At 34.4% G+C, this 25,937-nt stretch overlaps 1 protein-coding gene across 1 annotated transcript; it reads right to left on the reverse strand.

Moving 5' to 3' along the window:
- Positions 1–1,810: 1,810 nt before the first annotated feature.
- Positions 1,811–7,519, reverse strand: LOC105617304. Its single transcript, XM_012198869.1, has 8 exons — positions 7,144–7,519; positions 4,834–5,073; positions 4,356–4,595; positions 2,876–3,093; positions 2,590–2,809; positions 2,333–2,498; positions 1,945–2,024; positions 1,811–1,866 (listed from the first exon to the last, which is right to left on the reverse strand). The coding sequence occupies exons 1-8, from the start codon at positions 7,517–7,519 to the stop codon at positions 1,811–1,813; spliced, it is 1,596 nt and encodes a 531-aa protein (XP_012054259.1).
- Between the last annotated feature and the right edge of the window lie 18,418 nt (positions 7,520–25,937).

The following is a 25,937-nucleotide window of genomic DNA, read 5'->3' on the forward strand; positions in this document are numbered from 1 at the left end:
GTGAACCCGGCCTTATTGTCGAATGAGAAGGGAATATCTGACTGTGATTAATCAATTCTATATATATATAAATATAATCAATTCTATAGATTACGATCAATATAAACGCTCCCTTATGAATTAAACAGAGCTATCATCTTGATAGGCATGAGTGCATTATATTCCTTAGATTCCTCGAATCTTGTCATCATAGGAGGCGTTTAAAGCGGCTAGCCTGCTTGCTGAGCAAATAAATATGATTGGTTGTTATTTATAGATCCAGCCAATCACATTTAATTGGTCGGCTAGCAGCTTTGTCCGGCTTGAAAGTGTTTGACTACGTTTAGGGAGAGTTTATATTGACCGTAATCTATAAAAATTAACTAATCATCTTCGAGTATTTTCTTCTTATCGTTAAATGAAAGGAGAACTTGATTGTGACTAGTCAATTCTTACAGATTGTGTGCCAATAAAACGCTCCCTTTAAGCCTATTCTACAATAGGCATAAGGCCGGAATCAGACTACGCATTGAAGAGTGAGATTGAAGATTGATAAATTGAAGTTTGACCAATCAAAATAAAAAGAGAATTTCTTTGTCTTTATTGGTGAAATTTCAATCTTTAATTTTCAATCTCAATCTTCAATGCATAGTCTGATTTCGTCCTAAGCGTAGTTGTAAGTGGTTGTTGTAAGAGGCTCCGTACAATAAAAGGAACAGAGAACAGAGAATAAGAATTTTAACCTATTAGAAATCATGTATTGTGGAATGCACAGTTTCTAGGTTGAAATTCATATTCTCTATTCTCTGTTCCTTTTATTGTTCAGAGCCCCTAAGAATTGATCAATCACAGTCAAATATTCTCCTCATTCACTTGATTTGATTGGTCACATTGACTTGATTAGTCAATTCTTACAACTACAATCGCTTACAACAACGCTTACGACTATTGTAATCGGATTTAATAACATCCAAAGTTATAAAACTGGTTAATCACAATTGTTCCATTCTTCTGACAAACAGTTATGATTGGCCAATTTCATAACTACGGATGTTATGAAAGCAGATTAATAAAGCATGCCGTGTAAATGACTACATTTACAATTAGGGACGAATTTTGCGAATATTTTAACAACGAAGGAACAGTATCGTGGCAAGAGAATCATTTTTAAGATAATTTAATAAAAATATTACGATAAAAATATTAGGTGTGGGAAAAAGTTCGTGGCGTTTTTTTAATGCCATCTAATGGGAAAAACGTTCATGGCCACGAACTTTTTCCCACACCTAATATTACGAAATAATACGATATAAATCGATGATTAAAGTAATTTGTCAAGATTATTGTCAAATTCAGTTGAGATTTAAATAAATAAAGATTATCTTCGTATACTTAAAATAAATATTATTGTCCACAGATTATTTGCTAGATTAATTTCGAGAGTCTGAGATTTCATGGAAATGTTTTCGTGTTCTCGTATTCTGCATGTACGAAAGCTGGAGTCATTTATACGGAATTGCAAATTACATTTTATAAATTATTATAAAAATTTATTTTTTGAATTTACACAAAATTACAAAACTTATTAAAAAAGCTTTTTAAAAATTAAAAAACTTAAAATTAAAATTCCCAGCAAATACATATATAAATAGAATATAGATGCATCATTATAGCAACATTTATTGTAATATTTTTACAATATAGCAGGAATGTTACAATATAATAATGCTGCAATACAATTATTATTCTGTGATTACTGGATTATTCATAAAATTAGTTATGTTTGAATTTATTCGCAAGTTCGTGTTTAGTGTCGAAAAGTTTGAATAGATTATGTATAATTTCGTTTCGTGCATCTTCGTTCTGGATTCTTCGTAGCTCTGTTTCCTGTAAAAATTAAGGTATATAATTGTATTCTTGTTTTATGCATTGAAATATCTATAAGCAACTTGATAAGTTGCTTACTGGCACATCTATCGGTTGAATTGTTGTCATCGTTCACTGTCCTATCCGTTGCTTTAATGTCCGATGGGTTCGTTATCGTACTGTGTGAAAAGATATCATATAATATTAGTAACATTACAGAATATTGCCAAAATATCCCACAAACATTTATACTATAAATTTTTGCGAATATTTAGGCTACGATCCAGCTTGACACTACAAATCATTTTTTGATTGATCAGTTAATAAAATTCTTTCTTACGATTGGTTAATCAAATATTTCGAAGCATTTGTAGTTAAGCAAACCGCACCTTTAATATTGTAGCAATATTTATACAACATTACTTATATATTGATGTATTATTGCCATATATTATGAAAAAATTATAAAAATATTGATATTACGTACAAGCTTTGTAATTGAACATCTGAAATAAATTTCATGCTCTCATAATGGATCCACGGATTACAGATCGTAGATTTACTCGGCAACATCTTCTTTCTATAATGATGTACTCTGAAGGAGTCACAGAGAGACCTCCACATCTTCTTGAGCTTCTTAGTTGATCCTTCTCCTATAGAAAAAAACATGCAATTAATATTAATTAAAATGTGTAATTAATATCAACGAATGATGTGTTATATATAATGTAAAAAAATTAGTACTATTAAGTTTTATGGAAACTTCTTCCCATAGTCTCTCTCTCCTATGAATTCTGCGCTTTGCTAGTGGAAGTTTGAAATTCCAAAGAGGAGGTCTCTTTCGAATTTCTGCGATAAGATGCTCCCTCAGACGAATTTTATCAGTCCAGGCGCTACTTTGAGCATCTTCATCGTGACTATAATTGTCGGCCACCATCTGCTCGGACTCGTCGGTCATCACATGCTCGGATTCGTCGGTCATTACTTGTTCGGACTTGTCGATCACCATCTGCTCGGACTTGTCGGCCACCATCTGCTCGGACTTGTCGGTCACCATTTGCTTGGACTTGTCGGCCACCACTTGCTCGGACTTGTCGGCTATTACCTGCTTGGACTTGTCGGTCATCATCTGCTCGGATTTATCGGTCATCATCTGCTCGGATTTGTTAGCCATTACTTGCTTGGACTTGTCGGCCACCACCTGCTCGGACTTGTCGTCCAAATTTCTGAGTTGAATGTTACTGTCATCTATAAATAGGAAAGATAATAGTTAAATAAAATTTTAATTTGCACTCAATTTCTTATTTTTTATTATGGTAATTATTTAGAATATGGTCTTCATCTTTGATTTAGCTAAAATTAGGCTTATTCGACACGTTTTTGCATGAAACAAAAGAATTTGTAAGAAAAAATTATGTCGGTTTCGCGAACCGAAATATTAAGTGTTAAAGTTCACTAATAAGATTAGGAAATCTAGTCATATAGCGACGAGATGCAGCGACACGTCTATCCGTCTGCGCCCGGTCATGCACAATATGTAATTAAGGCTAGAATAAATACTTTTTGCTTCGATTACACAAATTCTCTTCTTTAAAAACACATTCTCTGCTTTAAAAGCAAATTCTCTGCTTTATAAAAATACATTCTATGCTTTAAAAATTATTTTCTATATAATTTTTATTTCAGTAGAAAATTTGTATTGAAAGCAGAGAACTTATGTCACAAATTATCTGTTGTGAAAATAAACATTACGTAGAAAATAATTTATTCTTAAAATAGAGAATATGTTTTTGAAGAAAAGAATTTGTGTAATTAAAAGTTTTAGTTTAACATTTGGCTCTCAGATTCATTAACATTAATTATAAAGTGAAATTAGAGTAATTGAGAGCAATCGCAGTTGACTTTAGCGTATCTATATATATATTATTACATATATTATATATTATTACATATATTATATATTAATATATATTATTACATAAATATAATTATTTTATACATAGTTTCTTGGTTATCACTACATACGAATGTTTCGACTTATATTTAAGTCATCTTCAGCGCAACAGTAAATTGAAAGAATCACGAATTCTTGGTGATTTTGAGTTGATTGTACAATTTGAGCATTGAGAAAGAACTCTTTAATCAGCTGTGAAACTGTTAAGCTCAAACCATACAAGATTTATCGTACAGAAAAATTGATGAATTAAGAATAACATTCATTTTTAAATTATAAAATTTGTTAGAAATGGTTTCTTGTATAATGTTAAAAATTCAAATCAAATGAACTTTGTTTTTACCAGTAATCACAATATTTATCACAGTATTTATCTGATAAAGACCAGAGCTTTTTTTAAAAGAAAGTCCTTTAATTCGTATTTTTCCATCGGAGCGGATGGAGCTTGAGCCAGAAATTCGTCAGCAGAGATCTATAATTCGTGCGACAAATCGTCTAACTGCTCTTTCTTTAGCTTCAATTTAGTAGTGAAATTGCCTGGAATGTGTCACTTTACCTTCGATCGTAGTACAGACTGGAAAATGGTCGCTGCTGCTCTGCGGATTCGAATCAGTTTGTGAGTCAGCGATTAGTGCCAGATTTGGAGAGGCCAAGACCAGATCCGGCGGTTGCATTAGTGTGGGAGCGTCCTTGTTTAAGATTACCAAGTTGCTTCTGTCAATTTCGCTGCATAGAATCTGCCCAGCTTTATTCGTGTAATCACAATACCAGAACGTGGGGTGCGCGTTCATGTTTCCTATGATAAGAATATAGTCAAAAATGTTGCCAAAGTATTTATTTATCATTGGTAAAGGTCCAAGCTTTTTCCAAAAGAAAATCCTTAAAGTATTCATATTTTTCTACCGGAGCGGATAGAGCTTGAGCCAGAAATTCGTCAGCAAGGATCTGTAGTTTGTGCGACAAGTCGTCCAATTACTCTTTCTTTAGTTTCAATTTCAAGTTTCAGTGGAACTGCCTAAAACGTATCACTTTACCTCCGATCGTAGTACAGACTGGAAAATGGTTGCTGCCCTGTGGGTCCGAATCAGTTTGTGAGTCAGGAATCAGCGCCAGATTTGGAGAGGCCAAGACCAGGTTCGGGGGTTGCATAAGCGTGGGAGCGTCCTTGTTTAAGATTATTAAGTTGCTTCTGTCAATTTCGTTGCATAGAATCGGGCCGACTTTATCGGTGTAGTTGCAATACCAGAACGTGTTCTGGTGCGCGTTCATGTCTCCTACGATAAGAATATAATCAAAAGTGTTGCCAAAGTCAAATAAAGCCTTACATACTTGAGAAGGCGTAAAGCTATTGGTGATGTATAAATGTTAATGATTGCAAATGAAGATGATAATAAATCGAGTTTTACTTCTTGTATTTCCCATGTAGAATGTAAGAAAGGAGAAAGGTCCAAGGGATCGTAGCATAAATTTTTGTTTATAAGAATAGCCACGCTCCTATCTCCTTTACTTGATATATTCTTTCTAAATTGAACATGACTAAAAATGCCGAAACTTATTGCCCTGTTTAAAGAGTGTTTCTTGTAGGCATATGATGTCATGCTGCGCTAGTAGAATCTGGATCTGAGGTAGATTACTGAGTAGCCCTCAACAATTCCACTGTAATATGGAAAATGTCTCTTAGCCAACCTATTCATAATAATCATCTCTGTTTCGGTAAGAAGCGTAAAATTGCGAGTTGGGAGGATCAATCAGGCCCCCATTGACATCGGAATAATGATTTGTAGACGCTGAGGCGGACGTAAGTGACCCAATGAACAGATTAACCAGTTGTGTTACGAACAACCCTAAGTTGTTGTGCCTGCCTTGATCGGCCAGAAGTTCTTCTAAAAATGAGATGAGGTTATTTAAGAGCGAAGACGAAGGTTTGGTGCTGTTATCAAAGCGTGAGTTAGAAGGGGTAAGGGAAGGAGAGAGGGGGCGCGGATGTAGGTGCGCCCGAAAAATTCTGCTCGAATTGCTGGGACGATGGTTTAAAAGTAGGCGGATGTTCGGTTTTGTAAAGCAACATCTGCTCCAGACAATAATTCTGCTATTAGAGCAATTAAGATTCAAAGCATGGATGCGGGCGAAATTGCTCTGGGCTTTTGTTATAGTCTCGTGATCTCTTTGAGCCTTCTGTTAATTGGATTATTTTTGGTGAGTGATCCCCCGAAAGTGTATAAGTGATACCTTTATGAGACGCTTTACAAGGAGAATTAATTATTTGTGATTTTAGAGCATTAGCTCTAAATCTAGGAAACAACAGAAGACTCCATTGAGCGTATAAAGGAAAAACGGCATTCAGACACGCAGCCGTTGAGTATGGATGAGTAATTAGACAGGAAGATGACCTAAACAACACGAAGTCAACTAAAAGTTGACTGGAGTAAAGAGATAAATCAAGAGTCGACTTCAAAGTCAGCCCGAATGTCGACTAATACTTGACAAATGTCTCAAAAAAAGTTGACTAATAGTCGACATTCTAAGTCGACTGAAAGTAGTTTGACTGGAAAAGTAAAAAGTCGACTTTTTAATCAAATCTGAATGTCGATTAATAGTCTACAATGTCTCGAAAATAATCGACTATTATTAATCCAGCTATTGACAATAAATTATCGAATAATCAATCTCTGGATGATTAATGTTTCCACTTTTTCCACTTCAGTGCCACTTATTGGGCACTGATAACTATAAGATATTTTTTATCAATGCCTAATAACTTAATAAAGAAGTGGAATATTAATCATACCGAAGTTAACTATTCGACAATATCAAACTTGTCAATTTTAGTTAGCTGGGAGATCTTATTATAATAAATTTTATTTTTCAGAGAAGCACAATATATTCATGTAAACTCTTAATGTCATAAAAAACAACATAATTAATTATACAGAAATGAACAATTTCAAAAACTTTATATAATAAATACTTTACAATTATAGTATTTATCCACAAAATTATAGTATTAATCCACAAAAAAAGTACTTTGTGCTGAGATAGAGATTTAGCTATTTTTAGTTATTATATTATATTTTGAGTTATATATTTTCGCTGAATACGAATTTGACATCAAAATAAGACCATCCAAGGTAAATTTTCAATCTAGAACGAAAAAATGTTTTTCCCGTTTTTTCGCTCTAGATTGAAAATTTTCCCTGGATGGTCCTATTTCTATTCTTTTATATATTTCACATAACATATATTTTATTTCATAACGTTTAATAATAATCTCACAAATTAATTTTCGATTGTCAATTTGCTACAATTAAAGCGTTTTTTAAATCGTGAATAGTGAAAATTATTACCTCCGCTGGCAGAAATTTCAACAGGATTAAACATAAGTGTTCCTAACGTTCTTGCATCCTTCGGTAAATCGGCATGTCCACACATGCGCAATTGATTCAAAAGTTCAGATATAGCATCATGTGAAATGTTATGTTTCAATTTCCACGAACATAACCAAGTCGAAAGTTCTTGATTTTTATATGTATCTTTGGGAAAGTTTCCTCTGTGCTCATTTTCAGAGTTTTCTTGGACATGGGACATTGAAACATCATCACTGAATCCATGATCATCATTACTGTTTAAATTATCAGCAGTAGCAGTAGACTGGTGAAAATTGGAGACCAATTGTACATTAATACGATTGCTAGCTACAATAATCTTCGGAGAATATGCCATTGTTGTCTGTTTCTGTTCCCTCTTGTACACTTGCAGTAGGCGACGATTTTATTGCCTCTTTGTCAAATCACGAAAATATTTCCGCATCTGTTTTAATGTTATTATTATTAATAATGGTGAAAACTTCAAATAAGAATGATTGACAGTTGCATTGACCGTATTATAACGTTATTTTTCGTACTTTTTAATTTTGTTTTTGTTAATTATTTCAATGTTTTATTATTGTTTTTGTTAATTTTTTAATTTTGTTAATTATTTCAATGGATTTATATGCTTCTTAACTGATTTTAATTTTCATAGGATATATTGAAAGATCCAGATGTGTTAAATAAATTCCTGGAGCAATTACATTAAACATACAAAATGATTGACATCATACCTAAGAAAGTAAATATAATATAGTGAAATATAAGCTGTATATTATTTATTCTTCTATAGCTTTCGCTCAAGACAAAACAGCTCTAACAAATAATTAAAATTAAGACAAATCTAATTATATTGAATATAAAGATCGAACTTCTTTTTTTATTGTTAATGTATTATTAGAAAATAATTTTTTATTCTGTAAGATTAAGTATGATGAGAAAAGTACAGCCTTTAATTTTTATACAATCAAACATATTTTAATGTTTGCTATTTTTGTTAGCTACATTTCGAGTGAAAATTGATTCAAAGAATAAATGTACTATATTTTATATATAATTATTTTTTTGTATGTTAATTCAATAAGTTTAAGGTTTATTTAGAAAGATCAGAAGGTCTAATAATGTAATTAATGATTAATACCAATGTTCTCAACATCCATGAGATATCGTGGAATCTATGTCAAAGCATATTATAATATTTGTTACTATAACATATAATTTTCATTGTCATGTGAATGGTTAGATTTATATTCACTACTTGCTTCTGCTGGTTTGATTCAATAATAACAAAACATATAAATTGTAAATAAATTAAAAGATTAAACAAATCTGAAATTTATGAAATTAATGTACAACAAAATAATTGGATATAAACTGTACATTATACTATACCAAATTTTTATACCATTATGCTACCTTTCAACTTTCACTTGCAAAAATACAGCAACTTTGACAAAAATAGCAAAAATTGAAGATGTTTGTTAATAAATTACATACACCACTCAAATTAAATAAAACAATTAAAATAAACAAAATGGTTAAGAACCGTTAGGACAAGATATTAATTGTTAATATTTAATAAACGTCCCAAGCAACAAAAAGTGTTTAAAAAGGTCATAAGATGATTTTTTTGTGTCTAAAAGACATAATTTTAAATTTTGTATTGTTTGGGAAGTTATAATCTAAAATATATTTAAGCAAATGTTACGATCACTAATGAGATCATTTTCAACGTAACAAAAATAAATAATACAAAATAATATCTTAATAATTTTTAATTTTCTTATGATACAAAACAAAAGTACATCATTAATTATTCATTAAAAACGTAGACAGTATATTTTAGTCATATTGGTGTAAAACGTGCCTTATGTAATTTCATAAACAAAATGAATAGAACTTGATCAATAATTCTTATACTTTTGAACATTAAAATTGACATTAGAAAAAAAACTTGATTCATATTAAGATGTACCATTGCTTGTAATTACAATCCTTTGATTATATTTTATATAAAAGAATACTGTAGATTTAACAATGACAATTAGACAACTAAGTTGGTCATTGTCTTTTGAAAGTTAATTAGTGACATTGTTGAATCTACAGCATTGTTGGTCGAAACATTTGCTTAAATGTATTTGAAATTATAATGTTTATTAAATATTAGCAAATAACATCTTGTCTATGCTTTTAGTTCTTTAATTTACTTTAATTGAATATGTTTGATTGTATAAAATTAAAAGCTACTTTTTTCATCATCCATAATTTATATCAAATTCGTAAATGCACATGCACCTTACCTAAAATATACATGCATATACAACATCGAACAATAGGCCTCTTTTTAGCTGAACTTTTGCACCAGTTCATCTTTCTTCCTCTTTTTTCCTCCTGAAGAGAAGAAAGGCCTAATATGTACACAAAATATCATTTCTTGCGACTTACTTTGACGAATTAACTGTTCATGAAACCTCGAACTTTCTGCAAAAAAAGAGTTACATTGCACCGATTGAAATTTCGGAACGGCTCAGATCTTCGGAGATGGAACCTCGGACACACACACACACACACACACACACACACACACACACACACACACGCACGCACGCACGCACGCACGCACACACACACACACACACACACGCGCGCGCGCGCACGCACGCACGCACGCACACGCACCAGCCACACATTACGATAAGCTCATATCCGTATGAGTGCGTTCTTTAGGTATCGGATACAGCAGTTTTTGTAGTAATTCATTCTTTTAGCACGACTGTGCAGTCAACTAAACGCAGATTTTCGTTCTTAATAATGAATGCGCAGATGATTGGAATTAGCTGCGTAGCCGTTTCGGATCTGCGTGATTATAAAATCTATATTTTCGTTGACTGAATCTTCAATTATAATCGGTAAAACGTTAAATAGTATATCAATTATAGTATTCATTTGATTTTTTTATATGATTTTTCTTCAATTTTAAATCTCGCATGTTTTGAGAATATATGAGCACAAAACTCCGTTCTCTTAAATCAATTGTGCAGCCGGCAGATTCGGTGCGCAACGGCTGTCAAATCTGATGCTAAATTTCCGCCATTAACAATCAACTTTGTCAAGTTTGTTAATTATGCTAATATTATATATTATTATTATTATTTATAATATATTATTATTATTAATACTATTATTATTTATATTAATTGCATGAATAAACTGCCTGATGAAAATAAAAATCGGAGCGAAAGTAAACAAAACTTCTAGAAGACAATACTGATTGGAACATCAAAATGTAAAAGAAGCGTAAATGCTTCTTTTACATTTTAGTGTTCCAATTTTCGCCTTCTAGAAGTTACGTTCACACTTCAGTTACTCTTCCATTACATCTGATTTACGCTCCAATTTTTATTTTCATAAGGGCTTAATATATTTTCGACTTTCTTTCATAACAATTCTTTTAATTTCAGATCAAAATATCAAACTCTCTTCGGCTGCCAAAATAGATATAGCAGCAGTGAGATTCTCTAATGTCCGTTTCCATCAATGTAAATTAACTTTAATCTCGGTCCTTACTCCTTGTCTTTTTCTAGTTCTAAGATTAAAAAAAGACAAAGAATAAATTGAACCGAAATTAAAGTTAATCTACATTGGTGGAAATGGACATAAGTATCTTATCGATGATTGACGCTATTGTTAATTAGCGACAACCAATGGCAGAATAATTCTGAAAGAAAGCGCGGCTCTTATTGGCTGTTACTAGTTATTGTGTTACATATGACACAATTATATGAACCAAATATTCGATTTCATCCTTGAAAAGTGGATGATGTACTCTAAGAAAAGTGAACGTTGCTATGTAGTTACATTCACTTTGTTAGAAGGTAGTAGTGCGCGACAACATTTTGCGATTACAGGTTTTAGGTTGTCATGCCTCTTTCAGGTTTCTCTCCTCTTACATTCAATTTTGAAAATAATACTCAAAGGTTTAAGCCGTTTAAAATTTATATTCATCTATAGAGTGTCATATACAAATATTGAGAGTAAACCGCGCTTGGGTATTACAGTGTATGTACGTACATATCAATAAATACTAAGCGCTTATTGGATTACAGACAAAATTAGGTCCAAGATGGCAGTGAAATAGCGAATAGGAAAGCTATGGGCTAGATAAAAGAAATGCGCTACTTTAGTAATGTAGGGTATGATCAACGCGATGTTGCAAATGCTTTGAAGCATTTTTTAATTGGTCAGTTTGTAAAATTCTTTCTTCTAATTGATCCATCAAATGCTTCAAAGTATTTGTAGCGAGACTTTGACCATAGCTATAGAGCTTTAATCTGAAGTTGTGTGTTATAGGCCTAGTTTTCACCGAGAGTTTATCCGGATCAGAATTACAGTCGAACGACAGGGAAATGCTCGATTATAGTTGGTTGTTTCTTACATTCTGATCCGGATTAAATTCTCGGTGGAAACTAAGTTATAGTTGAAACATTTGTGTAAGACACAGTGTTACACGCGTTGCAAAACACCCATGGATTTGCTAGTAATTTCAGATTAAAACTCTCGATAGTATAAGTGAGCAGTAAAGTGCATTCAGTACTATGATCGCTCACTGAGTTCTTATATCTGTTTGGTCTATATTTATAGATCTAACGGAACATGCTAATCAGCTGCAAAAGCTCAGTGAGTGGTTGTAGTGCTGAATGCACCTAATAAAAAGTACAAGCGTGTAAAATATCAATATTATCAACTTTTTAAAAAGTTATTTGGCCGTACTTATTTTGCAATAAAATCTTCAAAAATCACTAATTCTGAAAAAATTATAACTTAAGTCTAAATAAAAATCATAAATCTATTATTGATATGCTAAATATAATTATAAGAATAAAATGAAAGACTGCAATGCATTCTGGTATTATGAAACTAAATTGCGTTCCAACAAGTACTTTACACAGTGGAACACACAGTGTAATGTTTCTGTATGTATCCTAGCTGGAAAACAGCCCATGTTATGTAGTCAAAGGTTGCATTCTCATTTTATTTCAGTGCAGTATCCAATAGTCGCCATTTTGTTGAATACTGGAGAAACATTCCAAAATGACTGGATATTGGCAAGTGACGTTATACATTGTAGCCTCGCATGCATATTGGCTCATAATCTAAAACTCTTCTGATAAACGAGGTACGATTACAGTATAACTAATAGAAACACTCAGCGAAAAAATACGAGTTCGCGCAGATATGGCGCAGCTTTTGTTTTGGATGAAATGCAAGATGACAAGAACGTATTGTACATATTATATAGATTTCATGAGCAGATATTCGTGGCAAAAGAAGATAATTTAAGAGCTGCACCATAAATATTTCTATAAAATGGATAAAAAAAAGAAAAGTTATGTTACATGCATTATTAAATAATGCAGTAATAATAATAAAAATTCACATTGCACTTTTTTTCTTTATCCCAAAGATATTGTAAGGTAAATTTTTATAATTTATAAAAAGTAAGTATTAGGTGTACAACTTTGCTTCCGCCGTTTTTTTTTCCGAAATTCGAGACTTTATTGTAAAAAACTAGTTATACATTTATGATTATTGTCCATCGCTAGCCACTACTTTCTCCCATCTTTCGGGTAGCGTACAAATCCCGCGTCGAAAAAAATTGGTCATCTTTTGAGGCTATCCACGAATCGATTTTTTACTTCTTCATAAGACCGGAAGTGCTGGTCAGCCAGGCCGTGTGCCATTGATCGAAACAAGTGATAGTCAGAGGGAGCAACGTCTGGAGAATACGGCGGGTGGGGTAGGACTTCCCATTTCAACGTTTCCAAGTATGTCTTGACCACTTTCGCAACATAGGATCGAGCATCATGCTGCAAAATCACTTTATCGTGTTTCTCGTTGTATTGCGGCCATTTGTCTTTCAATGCTCGGCTCAAACGCATCAATTGCGTTCGATACCGATCGCCTGTGATTGTTTCAGTCGGTTTTAACAGTTCATAATACACTACGCCGAGCTGGTCCCATCAAATACAGAGCATGACCTTGGACGTCAAAATCACCGTTCTTGAAGCGTTGAAACCTCTCACGACACGTTCTTTCACTAATAGTGGCCTCACTATAAGTATTTGAGAGCATTCGATAAGCTTCAGCCGCAGATTTCTTCATATTGAAGCAAAAAATTAAAACCTCCCGCAAATGACGAGAATTTGGCTCGTAAATTGACATTTTCAATCGAGAATAACTTTATGATGCAGACACAAATCGACTAATGTTTCTATGAGGTTATGTTGACAGATGCCCAAGTTTATTGTATGACGTCTATGATCTATTTATTTCGACCACCACTTACCGCTAAAGCCATCTATAGAAAAACGGCGGAAGCAAAGTTGTACACCTAATAGTTTATGCTAAGTTAACTTAATTAAATATAATCAAATGAAATGTTTTGTGAAAAAAGATAATATTTTTACATTGATTACGTTTACACAGCATCCTTAATTATGTTTTTTAAAGCAAAGCAGTGGACTATCTCATGGGGCATTATATCCTCTTTCGATTCTGGATTTTTTAAACATTAACATGGCGAATGCTCACATGCGCGAAGATCAAAGATACCGACACGGAATGTCCCTACTGATTATACATACGATGTCACTAATCAGTATCCAAATCATTTGGGAACGTTTCTTCAGTACAGTATCCAGCAAAATGGCAGTTATTGGATACTGCATTGAATTGAAATAGGAACGCAGCTAAAGGTTTTCCCTCTAAAGAAGTCGTTGACAAAATGTCAGCTGCTAAAGTTCCACTACCTTTTCATGGAGCAAATCGCTAGCCGCTGGATTATAATGAGTTGATATAAAATCGTTTTTTTTATACATTTAATTCCTGTTTGAAGCTGAATTAATTAAGAATGAGTTTCAAAGTGTGTTTAAACTGCTCAAATACTATTTTGTTAGCAACATTGCGAAATAGATTGCTGTCAGTAGCTAAAAAGGTTAGGAAATGATGAATGCTGATATTGTGTGTAATTATACAAAAATTGCAAGAAAATGAGAAGAGATCACAGATCATCGCCGATCATCGCCCTGTCTCATACATCTTTGCTCAGGATATCAAGCTTGTGATGCAGAATCTAATAGACTCTGAGTGACTTCTGTTGTATGTCGATATTTATGGCCCTCCTGCATCAACTCTCGTATTTCGTCCATAAAATTGTCGTCTCTATTTCTTTTTCGACTTGGACCAATACCTAAAAGAATAAAGGCATTTAGTTCCTTTTCATAAAATGAAAAAGTCTGATTAGTTGGTACAGATTCATAATTGATCCATTTTTTATCAAAGGAATATTATAGATGATCCATAATGCAAATAATCATGAATATAAAAAATTTTACGTAGTATTTGTGATACACTGCTCACTTGTCTTCCATGCTATCACAATCAGCATCGGTTGAAGTGTTTTGATGTACGGAGATGTTTGACATCGTACTGAAACTGCAAGAAATATTTTTCATGTAGGTGCATTATTTTTATGATACTTATTTCTATTATGCATATACATACGTATGTTTTGAAGATTTATATCTCGAAGGAAGTTCATTTTCTCAAAGTAAACCTACTTCGATATCTTCTAAGCTGCTGAGCCACTTGCCAACAATAACTTTCTCATGCCTCTTGAATGTATCCAAGAGAGACTTCCACTTCTTTTTGGCTTCAGCTACAGTAAAACATCTACGAAACAGAACATGTACATTGAGACATAATAATGTATATATGGTTTACTTAGTTTATATCATGCATTTGATATTGGTACTAACTTTCCATTGAATGATCTTAATTTCAACGGTACATTGAAACATATACATGATATATATATTTAATTAATCATGATGTATACTATATCAATTTAGTACATCATTCTTTAAATACATTGCTGAAATAAAAATAATTTAATAGAAAGTTTCTAATTAGTATGTGTATCAAGTGCACGATGTAAACTTATATATAGTAAACTTCATTACACATAATATTGAAAATTTTATAACTGCGGCCACAACTTTGCTCCAAACGCCTTTTTTTGCAAATGGAAACTTGAAATTCCAGAAAGGCGGTCGTCTCCGAATTGCCTCAATGATGCTCTTCTATAAATCTTCCGCATATTTTCATTCTCTGGAAGATTTTCTACATCAAAGTCCTCCTCATTTCGAATTTCTGTCTCTTGAATGTTCTCTTCTGTATCCTCTGGTATCTCCAAAACATTCTGTTCAATCTATCAGGATTCTACGCAAAATTTTTCCGTTGTCTGCACATAAAAACTTAACAGTACTAATACATGTATTAAATTTTTAATAATAATATGCATTTCATCGGAAAGTATTTAGTACATTGTGGATAAAATAATGCTGCTTGTCCACATAACGTGTAAAAGATTCTAGGCATGATTTTGCATTTCATTGGCATTGCAAATCATCTCGCACAGCCCGCACGTGTACACAATTTCCTGTAAAGCATAAAATACAATATTAATTCAAGTATTATAAATTTATAATTTTATATTTTATTGCGTTTGACCATATTATTTAATTTAAATATAATAATTTGGGAATACAAATAAGTTTCCGCCGTTTTTTATCAAAAATTAAGCATTTATTGTGAAAGAACGGTACATAATGTTTTATTCAAAATAATGGCCATCGCTAGCCACTACTTTTTCCCATCTTTCTGGTAGCATGTGGATACCGCGTCGGAAGAACGCTTCATCTTTTGAGACTATCCAATCATCGATACAATTTTTGGTATTTTCATATGATGTGAAGTGCTGCTCAGACAGGCCATGCGTCATCGATCAGAACAAGTGGAAGGAGCAATGTCTAGAGAATATGGCAGGTGGGGTAGAATTTCCCATTTGAGTGTTTCTAAGTAGGTTTTGACCGGCGCCGCAACATGTGATCGAGCATTATCATGAAGGAGAATAATTTTGTCATGTCTGGAATGGGCGCGTTTTTCTTTGAATGCTCGGCTCAATCTCATCAATTGTGTTCGGTAGAGAGCCCCAGTAATAGTCTCATTCGATTTGAGCAACTCATAATACACGACACAAAACTGATCCCACCAAATACACAACATGAGTTTTTTTCCATGAATATTCGGCTTGGCTGTCGATGTTGAAGCATGGCCAGGTGATCCCCATGATTTCCTCTTCTTTGGGTTATCGTAGTGAATCCATTTTTCACCAGTGACTATACGATGCAAAAAAGAGGATTTTTGGAGGATTATTAATATTTCAGATTGATTGCGTTGAAAATCCGACAATTATATCGGCACGTAATTATCATTTCTGAAATTAATTCATTTATATGAATATATATAATAGTTTAATATCTTAACATTCAGATCATAGTGGCGCTTCATATTTAACGTAATATTTAACATAAAATAATCTTGTTTCTTTATTGTTTATTTAATTTGTATAACATCTATTTGCGAACATTGATAATAACCCAATCAGTGTCAAAACGTTTGTTGTTTTGTTTATAATTTCATGTTTATATTTTCAATTCATTATTCAAATATTAAACGTTTTAAAAATATAATATAATAGGCTCATAGTCTTTTTATTTTACCATTGTAATTTTATTTTTATAGAGCCATAGTCTTTAATTCCAAGCTTCGCAATTCCGAAAACGATATATCACGCAATATCCAAAAAATCCAAATTATGTATTCGGCAATGATCATACGATTTATTTCTATTTCAATTCCCAAAGAATTGAAATAAATAAAAATAGATTTGTGTAATCATTGTCAAATCCAAAATTCTCATTTTTCGGATACTGAGCAGTGAAAACATTAAATAGAGATTATATACAAAGTGTGGACAGATATTAAAACAATCAATTAAATAATTAACATTAATAACACATTATATACAAATCTCATTGTTATTGCTGAAATCCATTTTTTTAAATAGTCGAAACGATTCTATTTTTGAATATATAGACATGGAGGAGAAATTGCATTGTTTTCTTTTTCTTCTTGACAAAATAAATAATAATAATGCCTTGGTAGAGTGATCCTAACTATAAGCTGAGTCGATACGGTCAGAATCGGAAATGGCTGCCGGAGGCGGCGAGACTCGAAAGTAGCATAGAGTAATCGATCGAGTTAAGCATAAGCTCCATACATGGGACAAAAGTTTCCAGAGGGACCGTGAAAGCGAGCCCGACTAGAGAATTTTAAATGTTGAGGTTGTTTGATTTGAGAAATGATAAAAGCAAACGATATAATTTAGGGGAAGAATTTTTGAAGAGAGGGAAAATATCGTTTACGAATGCGCATGAATAAAAACTATTAATATATGTAATGAGTTTGTCAGCTTTAGGAGAAGTGAGAAAATAATATTTATATCCTGAGTAGGATCGCCACAGAGACAGACCTTAGTTGCAATATTCTTTCTGTGAAGGCTGTAGTTAAGATTGTAATGGTTTGCACGGTTGGTTAAGACAATCTCCTCTTTTTTAAAAAAAGTTTATTGAACTATGGTTTGTTGGCTTGAAAGCGAAAAAATTGTTCATAATGTAGGCCTTTCCATCTAAATTCCTCATCAAGATAGATTCTGTATTGTTCCGCAGCAGAACTTCTAGTTTCTGAAAATAAATCAGAGTAAGGAATCTCTAAATCAATTCACTTTTTAGCACCTATCTTGGTGAATTCATTCGTTCTTTCATTACTCTATGCCCCTGTGAGAAGGGATCCAAGCAAGTCTGATGCAGATGTCTATTCGTAATGCTAAGTAGAATTGATTTTTGATGGCATAGATCAAGTAGCAGCCAATATCCAGGCAAGATGATGAAAGAGATTCCAACACACTCTTCGAGTTCGTAAAGATAACGCTTTGGGAATGTTTTTGTCACATATAATTTCAGCGTGACGATCAAGACCCAGGCTTCGACTGTAAAGATTGAGACATTGGCTGGAAGACGATGCATAAGCTCCAGTTGTAGCGAAGATGAGTATATGCCAACATCCATGCAATTATTCTGCTCAAACTTGGATCCATCTGTGTAAAAGCAAACGTAATCTTCCTGTATGAGAGGATGTATAAATTCCTGAAAGCAACTAAAAATGAATTTCTTGAGTGTGTCATCATCGATTCTTAACAAAATGACTACTCTTTTGATGAGGTAGATTCGGCCAGAAACAAAGTACAGTTACCAGAGGATTCTGGTAGAGACTGATATCAGCACTAGATAACTAACATGAAGTCCCATAGAGCTAGCGTAAGGGAAGGGATCTGAGTACAAGAATTGTCGTAACACTTACTTAGACCCAGTTGTACCAATTTCATTTTGACTTTAAATGAGATTTAAAATTCTATCTGTTTCATTTTAAAGCCAAAAAGAGACAGAGACAGAAAGAGACAGAGACAGAAAGAGACAAAAAGAGTTTTAAAATCCTTACTTAAAATCGAAGTAATGTTGATGCAATCGATTGGGTCTTAAATCGGTTTTACATTAGTTGCAAAGTGATCGCAAGTTTGTTGGGACAGCCAATCAGAAATTTGCATTTTGAAATTAACACTTCATATTGGCTGTCGCAACAAACTTGCGATCAGCTTGCAACTAATGTAGAACCGGCTTTAGAGACTTAAGTTGTAGACGCTCAAACTTTGGCGTACAATTTATTGTCGTCTCTTGGAGATACGGTAATAAGTTTACGTCATACGTGAAGCTTGTATGTATTTACGTCTACAATTTAAATCTAAGTAAATGTTACGACAATTCTTGTGCTCAGACCCATAAACCAATCACAAGATCCCTTGAATATTCATTTTGGAAAAAAACTTTATAAAAAGGCTTATTGTAATTGGCTTATTGATCATTACGCCGGCATAAATACACTCCATGGGACACCCGATGAAATTTTAACACATACATCACATAAAGTGAAAACAAATGTACATAATCTCAACTAAAATGTTGCACTCTGAAATAATATTAATCCATTTAAATAAAATATTTGAGAATTTATAAATGCTCGCAAAGTATTTGCGTATGTGTAATGTAACGCTGAAACGTTAAAAAACCAGCGCGAATTCGTGCTGACGTAGCAAAAACGAGTGTAAAGTCTGTGATTGGTTTAGTTTCTTTACGCCGGTATGTCGTACGCTAGCTTCATGAGATTTCACTTTAAAAGATTCATGCAGACACGTATCAATGCAGAAAAGAGCTCATGACAAAGATTTATGGGGAAAGGTCGATTGATTCAAAATAAGCTAAGGAGAAGATGACAAAGACAACAGAGGAGCATTTTAAGATAAAATTAATCATTGGGAGTAGAAGGGAAATTTTTTCTAAGAAAAGATCTCAAAGAGCCTGATTTAGGAGTAAACAGCGGACAATAGAAGATAATGTGATTAATATCTTAATTAATATCTTGCATTGTTTCCTTTGGAAAAGTGAAGGAAGTGGAAAGTGTGTCCAAAGTCTGTACAAGAAAGAAAGCTATAGAGTGATACTTGTCCTTTCTACGCATACCTCAAAATCGTCATTTGCACCATAGTTTCGAAATTTAATGTCTAAACTGTTCCGTGAACATTGAAATATCATGTGATAAAATGTTTAAAGATATAATTTCATACAGCGAAGCTTTGCTGGCGAAGATTCTTCACTTCGCCGTAAACAAAGTCAGCCGTTTTTCGCTAAAGTCATAGAAGGAGGATAGAAACCAGGGGTCTTAGGAGTGTGCCTTAATTATAAAGGATTTTCAAGAGCTAGCGTAACTATCGCATTGCAAGCGTTAGTTGCGGCTTTTTCCAGTTTTCTTCTCTCTCTCTCTCTCTCTCTCTCTCTCTCTCTCTCTTTGGTATCATAGCGTTCTGCGTGTGAACCTTTTGTAAACTTCAGCGATAGATTTTAAGTTAGTGCTCAGTAAGATTAATCATCCCTTTATGTTTATTGTAAAGTCGACATCGGTTATTACTACTCATGTCATTAATTGCTCGCGTCGTCAGATAAATGCTTATATTGTAGATTTTCTTAGTTTTTCGTATTCTAACCTAGTAATGCGATACCGATATCCGAGCCGTCATATGCACGCAATCACATCTCTACTTTTGTACATTCTAAACAGTTGATAGGGATAGTTATTGTTAGTTGGTCCCGAAGATGGGGCGAACGTGCCTTCACCCAAAGGTATACGCGACAAACTACCATCCACAGACCCATTCATTTGCGTCTCGTCCCCAGATGTTCGCCGTAATAATAGTGTTATGTTTCCCTAAATTGCTTAATGATGTGTGTGTTTATCGTGATGATATACGGATTTGCTTTGTCAAGGATTCTCTTGTGATGAGAGGCAAGTTTTCCTTAACTGAGCTTCACACATCACTTTGAAAGCATCGGCTCTGTCTTGGTGAACAGTCTCAGAATCTAGTCCTCTTTTTGAGATTGCTTTATCTATAATGATTCTTTAGAGAAGTCGACGAGTGTTTGAAATGCTTCGGCGTTTGACACTAGAAATTGTATCGCCTCAGGCAGTTTCCACCTATGAGGAACTATATACCGTAGAGTAATTCTTTGCGCTTCAAATTCTGGACACTCTAAGATGAGGTGTTCTCTTCAGCTCCACATTTGCATGAGCTTTTTTCAATAAGCCCTAATTGTGAAAGTGTCGCATATTACCATGCCCAGTTAGAAGCGTAGACCAGTAGTTGGGCTGAACCCATTGGGCCTGAAGCCTTTCTTGTATGCTATTGAAGAAAGTGAACGTCATCTTTTGTCGAGATTTCCCACCTAGTTTGCCACAATTTTGTTATCTCTTTCTTCCGTATCTTTTCCGATTACGGTTTCGTTTATCTCTACGTCCTTGCCTCTTCTTACCTCATATAGGGCTCTACGCTCATAGAGAGAACTCTCAAGAATAGATCAATAGGAGTTTATCCTGCTACCACGCAGTGTGACTCCCATGACGCTGTGCGGTATGCGCTTGTGCTATAAGCACTTCGCGCTGCACAGCAATAAGAATTTTCTTGTCCTTCGCAGTACATAGGTCGGCCCACTCTGCAGCCGCATATGCGACCATCAAGATGAACACTCCCCGGTAGAAAGCGTTCGGCATTTAAGACCCCATTGGAATCTTGCCAGCTTGCCAAGCTTGTTGAAAGTATCCCTACTTTACTCTTTAGATATTTGCAATGTGATTCGATTCGCATACCTCTATCGAAATGAACACCAAGGTACCTAACTGAGTCTTTGAATCTGATTTTTGTTCACCTATCCTAACAGTGGATAGTCTATTTTTAAAATATACTCTTCTTCTCCTGTTCTTTAGCCTTTTATCTTGGCATACTTCTCTCTGTCTATCGATTTCCCTTCTTCCTCACTTCTGAGCAAGATTGCTTCAGATTTTCGCTCGGAGATTTGAAGTTTAGCCGATTTACATCATTCGACAATCTGATCTACTAATATCTGGCTACAAATTTCTATCTCCCTTTAGGAGTTGTCGCTTATCAATATAATAAGATCGTCTGCTACGAAGCGATTTTGAGCCTGTACCTCTAGCATCCTTAGTAGTTCATCGAACATTAAGTTCCAGCAAGTCGGCTCGGGCACTGAACTCTGCGGATATCCTCTTGTTGCTTTGCCTACTTTTGTATCACTTATCGAGATGCTTACTTGCCTTTTGTCAAAATAGCTTCGAAGAACTTCGAAGACGGGACACCTCGACTTCAATCCTTATAACTAAGGGTCACCAGACGTTGTCAAAGGCATCGGAAATATCAAAGAGCAATGCCACAGTGTATCTCCCTTCGGAAGCAGAAACTGCCCGTCGCAGTCCACGACTGTGACCTTCATCGATCTGCCCAGCATAAAACTTCCAATCGGAGTCCCTTTTCTGCGTCAATATCTGTTAGGTGCATTTTGAGAAGTTTCTCAAAGAGTTTCTCTATTACAGGGAGGAGGCATATGGGCCTATAGGATTTTGGGTCCTTCACTTGGTTCCTTGTCCTTCAGAAGGACTCGTAATGAGCCCTCCTTCCAAATTGTAGGAAAGACGCCCCACTGAAGGTACATTAAATACTCTTAGGAATTGCTCAACTTTATCGTTCTTGTTGAATGACTTTGACCGTTAAAGCCATTTCTTTCCCCGTGAAGAATTGGACATCTGTTGTGTATGGCGCTATTCTTGCTAGATTTCTAATTACGCCTGTTCTTGCATGTCTTCGTGGCTTAGGTCATTTGGTACATCAACAGACATTGTGCCGTTTCCTCTACGGTCTTTATCATATGCTCGCCTCTTCTGAGTGTGCTTATGATCTTTTCTATTTTTAGCTTATGTTTGCTGTTTATATACAAAGCCCCATGACTTTTCATTATCACATTCTGTGACAAACTTTTTCCAGCTTTCATATTTTGTTTTCTTTATCGCCTTGTTGTTACTGGCATAAGGACTTTTGATATTCTTTCTTTAAGTTACTAATTATTGCAACTTCAGAGTCAGTCCTTTGATTCCTTGATCCTCTTAATCCTTGGATTTTCCTCTTTTTTCATTTTTGTCAATTCTTCCGTCACGGATTTGACTTTCTGAAAACTCTTTTCCTCGGCTTATTTCGCATGCTTCCAATATTATCTCCTGTAACTCTCCAGCCATTATTTCTGCTTCTTTCGCATTTCGAACCGAGGGCCCCAAGCCTTGATCCGGATAGATCTTTCAGACTCTTACTGAATCGTTTCCGGTCGGCCCGTCGTATGTCGAACTTACTGTTTGCAGTTCTGCGGTCATTCGCCGTCACGGGACTGTCGTCCATTCTCGCTTCACCTTTCATGTGCCGATATGTTGGCTTATTTGAGGCACACTAGGGTCATGTCTATGAAACATGATTCTCTCCTCGTTTCGAAGGTGTGCTCTTGTCTTGGACTTCGTTTATTACTTCAAGGCCAAACGCACGGATGAGGATCTCAAACTTCCTTCCTCTCTGGTCAGTCTCAAGGGAACCCTAGAGCAACGATTGCGTTGGCATCTACAGCCACTATGAGTCTCTCGCCCCTCAGGAAATAAAACATCTTCTCGAGGTGCTTGACACGACGTATATTGATAGGCCAGGGACCTGCACTTCCGCACACACAGTGGGTCGTCTGCTAAGCTGCGAGACAAATATTATCTGCAATCGGGGATTGCTGACCGCTACCCATACAACACCCATGGGCATTCTGAGCGCACTGCAGCAACCCTCGTTCATTCCCGTTCCTAGCTCATAAAAGGTGTGGCTCTCGCCCTGCTTCCATACATAGGTTTATATGGTTCCTCGAATAACAGGATGTCAAGTCGGCGACGAGCTGATGCACCTCACCTATTACCGCAGCTGATCGCCCCGTATTCGATGCCCCGAGAGTGACGCTTGAGTGTCTTGTCTTTGCGTGTCTTGTCGCATCTTTGTAGGACTATGCTGACTTAACTGTAGTACCTTTTGTCTGTTTTTGCCACTTGCCTTTTTCGTTGGTGTGCATATTGCTTCACCAGATTATCGCATTGTTCTAGGATTATTTTGACAGCGCGAAGTTTGCTCCTTTTTTTGGCTCTTTTCGAGCGTCGCACTTCTTTAGGACTATCCTGACACTTCAACCCTTGCTAATCTTGGCTATTTTCCCAGCCTTAGTGTTCAAATTTTGTCTTATTTTGTTATTTTTGACTTCCATATGATTATTACTTTTCTTTTTTGGTAGAAAGAAGTTAAATGGCGTATACGCCACCTATACGCCACTAGGTCTGACTACTCCAGGGGGGCGACAGATATCCTGGAGGTGCCGTTCAAGATTGCTCGATTTACGTTCCGCAGTCATGCAAACCCTCAGCATGATTTCCTACGCCTTGATCTTTGAATGATATTGCGAAACCGGTCAAGGAAAGCTATCGTTAGAAGCGCTCAACTGGAATGTTCTATCACACCCGCTATATTCTCCAGATATTGCTCCTTCCGATTACCACCTATTTCGATCAATGACTTATGGTCATTCTGAGCGCTTCCATTCTTATGAAGATATCAAAAAATGGGTCGATTCGAGAATAATCTCAAAAGATGTGTTCTTTCGACGTTTTCCACCTATTACCAGAAAGATAGAAAAAAGTAATGGCTAGCGATGGACAATTTTGTGAATGATTAATTTGTAATCATTTTTTCACAATAAAATCGTATTTTTATCAAAAAAATCCCTTAAAATTAATGCACACTCCTAATATATGGACGAGGCCATCAAAAAGTGTTGTCAAAAGTAATCATCTGAATTAGTTCGATTGAGATTTCGCTTTTCACAACACTGTTCTCGCAGTTTGTATGGTAGGTCATACCAATTTTATATGAAAAATGCTCCATTCTGATAAATCATCAATATAAATCTAGCCGTCAAGGCACGCACTTAACCGCCATTGAGATACTCCTTTTGCTTTTCGTTAGAAAATCCACTGCTATTACGTTTAATTCCATCGCGCTCGATTAGCCACCGCAATTGAAAAAGTACTCTGTAAAAAAGGACATTTCGTAGAAGAATTCATTAGTCTTCATTGTGAAATTGTCAATCTTGTCAATAATGCAACAAATAAAAAAGCTGTATTTCGTTATTGAATGTCATCTGTCTGTATCTCTTACTTGAACATCGTCTTCATCGCAATTTTTCTTTCACTCAAGATTGTTCTCCCTGCTTACTTCTCTCTTACACTAATATTTTTATGTACAAAATCAGTATTTGGCACTAAATAGATATTCTTCTGTAGAATTGTAAGTTCTATAAAAACAGTAAATAATGTTAGCATCTAGTTCAGTATAACTTTGGCATATTCAATACAAATATCGCAAGAATGTTTTTGAAGACACGCAGCTACAAATATAGCTAAAAACATTTTCTTCTGTTAATTTTAAATTATAATAATCGTGATCATCAACTAACATTCCAATTTTTTGAGTTTGAACAGGTTTTTCATTAATAAATAGAGATTGTTTATTAAATTCATTTAAATTAGTTAATATTTGATTCATTTAATTTAATTAATATTTCTCGATCTAAACAGTTTCCAGTATTTATATTACAATACTGTATAGAAAATAATTTTCTTAATGTAAAATAGAATTGTATGAGAGTTTGATTCAACGCATTACCATTCAATGATCTAATTTTACTGAAAAAGTTTTCTAAAAGATCTTGATTAAACCGTCTCTAAATAAAAATTTTACTTCTGACATTAGTTTTTGCAAATATGGCCATAATTGAAGTAAACTATTTATATTTAATAATTTAAAGGTTTTAACTTTATTTATTATACCATTATATGATTTATTATAAATCTTTAAAAATATTCCTTCATATATAATTAGAATTTAATTTGAAATTCATCAGCCTTAAATGCTTCTTTATATTTATTTGAGTGTTGAATTGTTAAAGAATTGAAGACATCGAAGATATCTAGATTGTCTATATTTTCTATAAATGTAATAACTGATATGTTACCAACTCCCACGATTCTTTGTCTTGAACGAAAGAAGGAATTAAGAATGGAGGAAACTAGAGAAAAATGCAACAGACTTCACTCTTGTGATTATCGCTCCAAAAGCACGTTCCACAAGTCAATCAAAAGCATTTTAATGGATCCTAAATGTGAGTCAACGTTGATACGTGACACTATTATCTAATCTATGACAGTGCATTCATCGGCCTTTTTTTTACATCAAGAAACTTAATTCTTTTGACTTTGATGAAACAGAAGAGCGCCGAAATAAATAA

This window comes from Atta cephalotes, assembly GCF_000143395.1.
Source record: "Atta cephalotes unplaced genomic scaffold scaffold00012, whole genome shotgun sequence".
NCBI classification, from domain to species: Eukaryota; Metazoa; Arthropoda; class Insecta; order Hymenoptera; family Formicidae; genus Atta; species Atta cephalotes.

What these genes read in the sequence shown, in the direction of transcription:
- LOC105617304 (XM_012198869.1), bottom strand. Translation starts at nt 7,519, where the DNA reads ATGGCATATTCTCCGAAGATTATTGTAGCTAGCAATCGTATTAATGTA. An exon ending in TGAAATTTCTGCCAGCGGAG is followed by an intron (nt 5,074 to 7,143) that starts GTAATAATTTTC and finishes TTCTTATCGTAG; the next exon opens with GAGACATGAACGCGCACCAG. An exon ending in AGTCTGTACTACGATCGGAG is followed by an intron (nt 4,596 to 4,833) that starts GTAAAGTGATAC and finishes TTCTTATCATAG; the next exon opens with GAAACATGAACGCGCACCCC.